This window comes from Tetrahymena thermophila (genome assembly GCF_000189635.1).
Source record: "Tetrahymena thermophila SB210 genomic scaffold scf_8254668, whole genome shotgun sequence".
NCBI classification, from domain to species: Eukaryota; Ciliophora; class Oligohymenophorea; order Hymenostomatida; family Tetrahymenidae; genus Tetrahymena; species Tetrahymena thermophila.
This window is the reverse complement of record NW_002476435.1, coordinates 7399-10430: the sequence shown is the minus strand read 5'-3', so window position 1 is coordinate 10430 and position 3032 is coordinate 7399. Positions and strand designations below refer to the sequence as shown.

Genomic DNA, 3032 nt, shown 5'->3' with positions numbered 1-3032 from the left:
TTTGGATTCTTGATATAAAAAGTAACCTTCAATACATTAAGTACAGAAAGAAAGAGAGTTGCATGAATAACAACTAATTTATTTTTAAATATCATATTTATCATCAATAAATTATAAAATTATAATACCCTAATGGACACTTGAGAGATTAATTTACCAGGCAAAAGTTTTAATCATAACAGTCTTATTTAACATAAATCAATTGCATTTGAAAATATACTTATTAAGGATAAGGTGAATGTTCTAACTTTTATTCTAAGCTGTAGCATTTTTAATCTCCTGGATTTATAAAGTACATAGGACATGATAAACATTCATTATTTTTAATAGAAATATCTTAACAAAAACTTTAATTATTCATACAATTCATATTTCCATTCTAGTTTGGTACATTTAAATTTTAAATTACACAGATTTTTAACTTCTTGATTTGTTCAAAACACTATCCATTATTAACTAATTTTAATAAGCTATTTTAATTTAAACATGATTTATTAATTAAGCAGTAATTATCAGGACACATATCGCAAAGGCCGGAATCTAGTTATTAACAAAATCCTAATTTTTAGATAAATGCAGTTATTTTATTAATTAATTAAAATATTTAGATAAAAAGTTTTATTTAGTAATTTGGTAAAAAATTAGCAAAATAATAGCTTTTGCACAGCTAAAAGTTCATATGCGCTTTTAAACATATATCAAAAATTTTATTCTCTCTACTTAAAATTATTATTATTAATTTTATCCCCATACTATTCCTTTAAAAATTTAATTAAGATCTTAATTTCTTATTTTATTGAAATCATAGTTTTTATTGTTTGAAAAATGTTTTAATTAAATTATGTAATATATTATAAATTCTCATCTACATCCTCATACGCCTAAAACATTCAGAGACCTTAGTTGTGAAAATCAAAATTTTAATTTTTTGTTTTTTAATTTTTAATTTTAAATTCTCTTAATCCAATTTTATAGATTTTGGTGATAATTCATTTTTTTGTAAATCTTAGCAAAATTGATAATATGAAATAAAGCAAATATAATTATTTTTAAAATTAATCCCTTGCAACTTGTTAGTAGGATTATGATTAAGAATTGGAGTCTTGATTGTAATTTTAATTTGGGTCAACTAATTAAGACAATAATGTAATAATTAATTTTCGCCATTTAGTTTATGCTTTACTAAATAGTAATACTTTATAATTAATTTGGAAAAATTATTATATAATTAAAAAAATTCAATTTCTTTTTTTATAATCTAAAATAATATCAACCTTTACTATCCTTGCAATAAGTAATTGATGGTGATAAAAGGTCTTAACATTTATTTTGATTTGATAAAGACAAGCATTATTTTAGTTCACAATTAAAACATGATCCGTTTTAGACACAAAAGCCATTCTCATCAATACACATCCCTTTAGTTGTATCAATTAACTAGCAGGTTTTTGTTGTTTGATCTAAACAATATTTTTCAACTGCACACATTATCTTTATTATGAATATAAATTAATAAAATCTAAATTTAAAATTAACATTTACTGCTTAAGGTTATCCCATCTCTAAGCATAATTAAGTGTCTTTTTATATACCTTTAATATTTAATTTGTAGAAAAATATCTATAATTTCAATAATTATTATTATAATTTACCAATAGCATTTGGATTACTAAAGTCTAATTTGTAACAAGATGCTTTATCTGTTAGGGGGTCTTTAAATAAGCAGTACCTATTATTTAAAATATATTATAATTTCCACTTTTATTATTTACGAACAAAAGATTTGCAATAATATTACCCATTTTTATAACAATTAGAGGCTCCATTCTAACCTTATGATTATTCTTACAAACATTTTTATGTTTATTTTTCTTAGCCTGGATGACTATCTGATAAAGGTATGCATGCTCCAGAAGATATACAATATTACTACTGGCAAATTATAGCAACTTAAGCTCCTTATGGAAGACATTATTGGTTAAAAAAGTTTCTGCCTATTTTATTTGGGTCATTAGAATCCATTATTTCGCATTTATTATTGGTTTATTAATTTATACAATATAAACCATCTAAACATCCAATACTATTTTCTTTTTAATATGAAATCTTAAAGAGATAAAATTTAAGTTTTTTAAGTACCTGTGTTAAGACCTTAACAAGTTTAGTTAACACTTTTTGCTTAATAAGCTTGATTTTTATATGTATTGTCACTTAACTGAAGCTTTTGACATTTGTAATCCCCCTCTCTTACATTAAAAAAAAAAATAAGTAATTAAAATTAAAGATTTTTATTAATGAATGCAAAATAATTTATATATTTATCTAACTTACCCAGTATCAAGAACACAATATGTCAGGCCTAAACATGATTTTATTTCTTTTTGATAAAAATAATTTAAAATATTGACTGATAATTTCTTTTAAATTTACGAACTGTCGTTTTTTGGTCATTTTTTAAACACTAACCTTAAATATCGATTCCAACAATAAAATCTCCCCAAGCATAAATACCCAAAGAAAGACAGAAATTTTTCTTTGAAATTTGATCTGTGTAAAAGCAACTACCATCTACGCAAGTTTCAATATCACGTCCTTCTTATTTTGGATCTAAATAAGGAAGGCATTTACCAGTTAATCTTTCTCTTGCAAACCTATTTTAATCAAATGATAATAACAGAGACTGGCATGAATTTCCAAAACGAGTATTTAAGCAAAACTATCCTGATATACATCTTTTTTTATGATTTATTTTAGTTAATTTTAAATTTATTAAATAAATATTACTTGATTGCATTTGGTTAGTCCTAATAAGTGCAATATCCATTTTTATCTATCCCTATTCTGTTTATAGATGCATCCCAAAGAAAGCATCCTGATTAAGTGGTAGGATCACCTGGAACTTAATAATCAATGCAATATTTGCTTGAGCATTACAACATTTCTATTTAAAAAATTATACTTTGTTTTAATTATTTAAAATTTATTATGTTACATGAATAATATTGACCAAAAACTGCACATTTATAATTGCC

The 3032-nt window shown here is 23.2% G+C and overlaps 1 protein-coding gene across 1 annotated transcript in view; it reads right to left on the bottom strand. All coding sequences in view use genetic code 6, as the record gives it.

The window, feature by feature from the left end:
- Positions 1 to 2939, bottom strand: part of TTHERM_002653472 (transmembrane protein, putative) — a gene marked incomplete at both ends in the record, with an annotated part of 9776 nt that extends 6837 nt beyond the window's left edge. Inside the window, 9 exons of the mRNA XM_012797085.1 lie at positions 129 to 558; positions 1275 to 1491; positions 1543 to 1592; positions 1653 to 1729; positions 1799 to 2090; positions 2140 to 2246; positions 2332 to 2377; positions 2431 to 2732; positions 2785 to 2939. Coding sequence (XP_012652539.1) covers positions 129 to 558; positions 1275 to 1491; positions 1543 to 1592; positions 1653 to 1729; positions 1799 to 2090; positions 2140 to 2246; positions 2332 to 2377; positions 2431 to 2732; positions 2785 to 2939 — 1676 coding nt within the window. The remainder of the gene's footprint in view (positions 1 to 128; positions 559 to 1274; positions 1492 to 1542; positions 1593 to 1652; positions 1730 to 1798; positions 2091 to 2139; positions 2247 to 2331; positions 2378 to 2430; positions 2733 to 2784) is intronic.
- Positions 2940 to 3032: the final 93 nt, after the last annotated feature.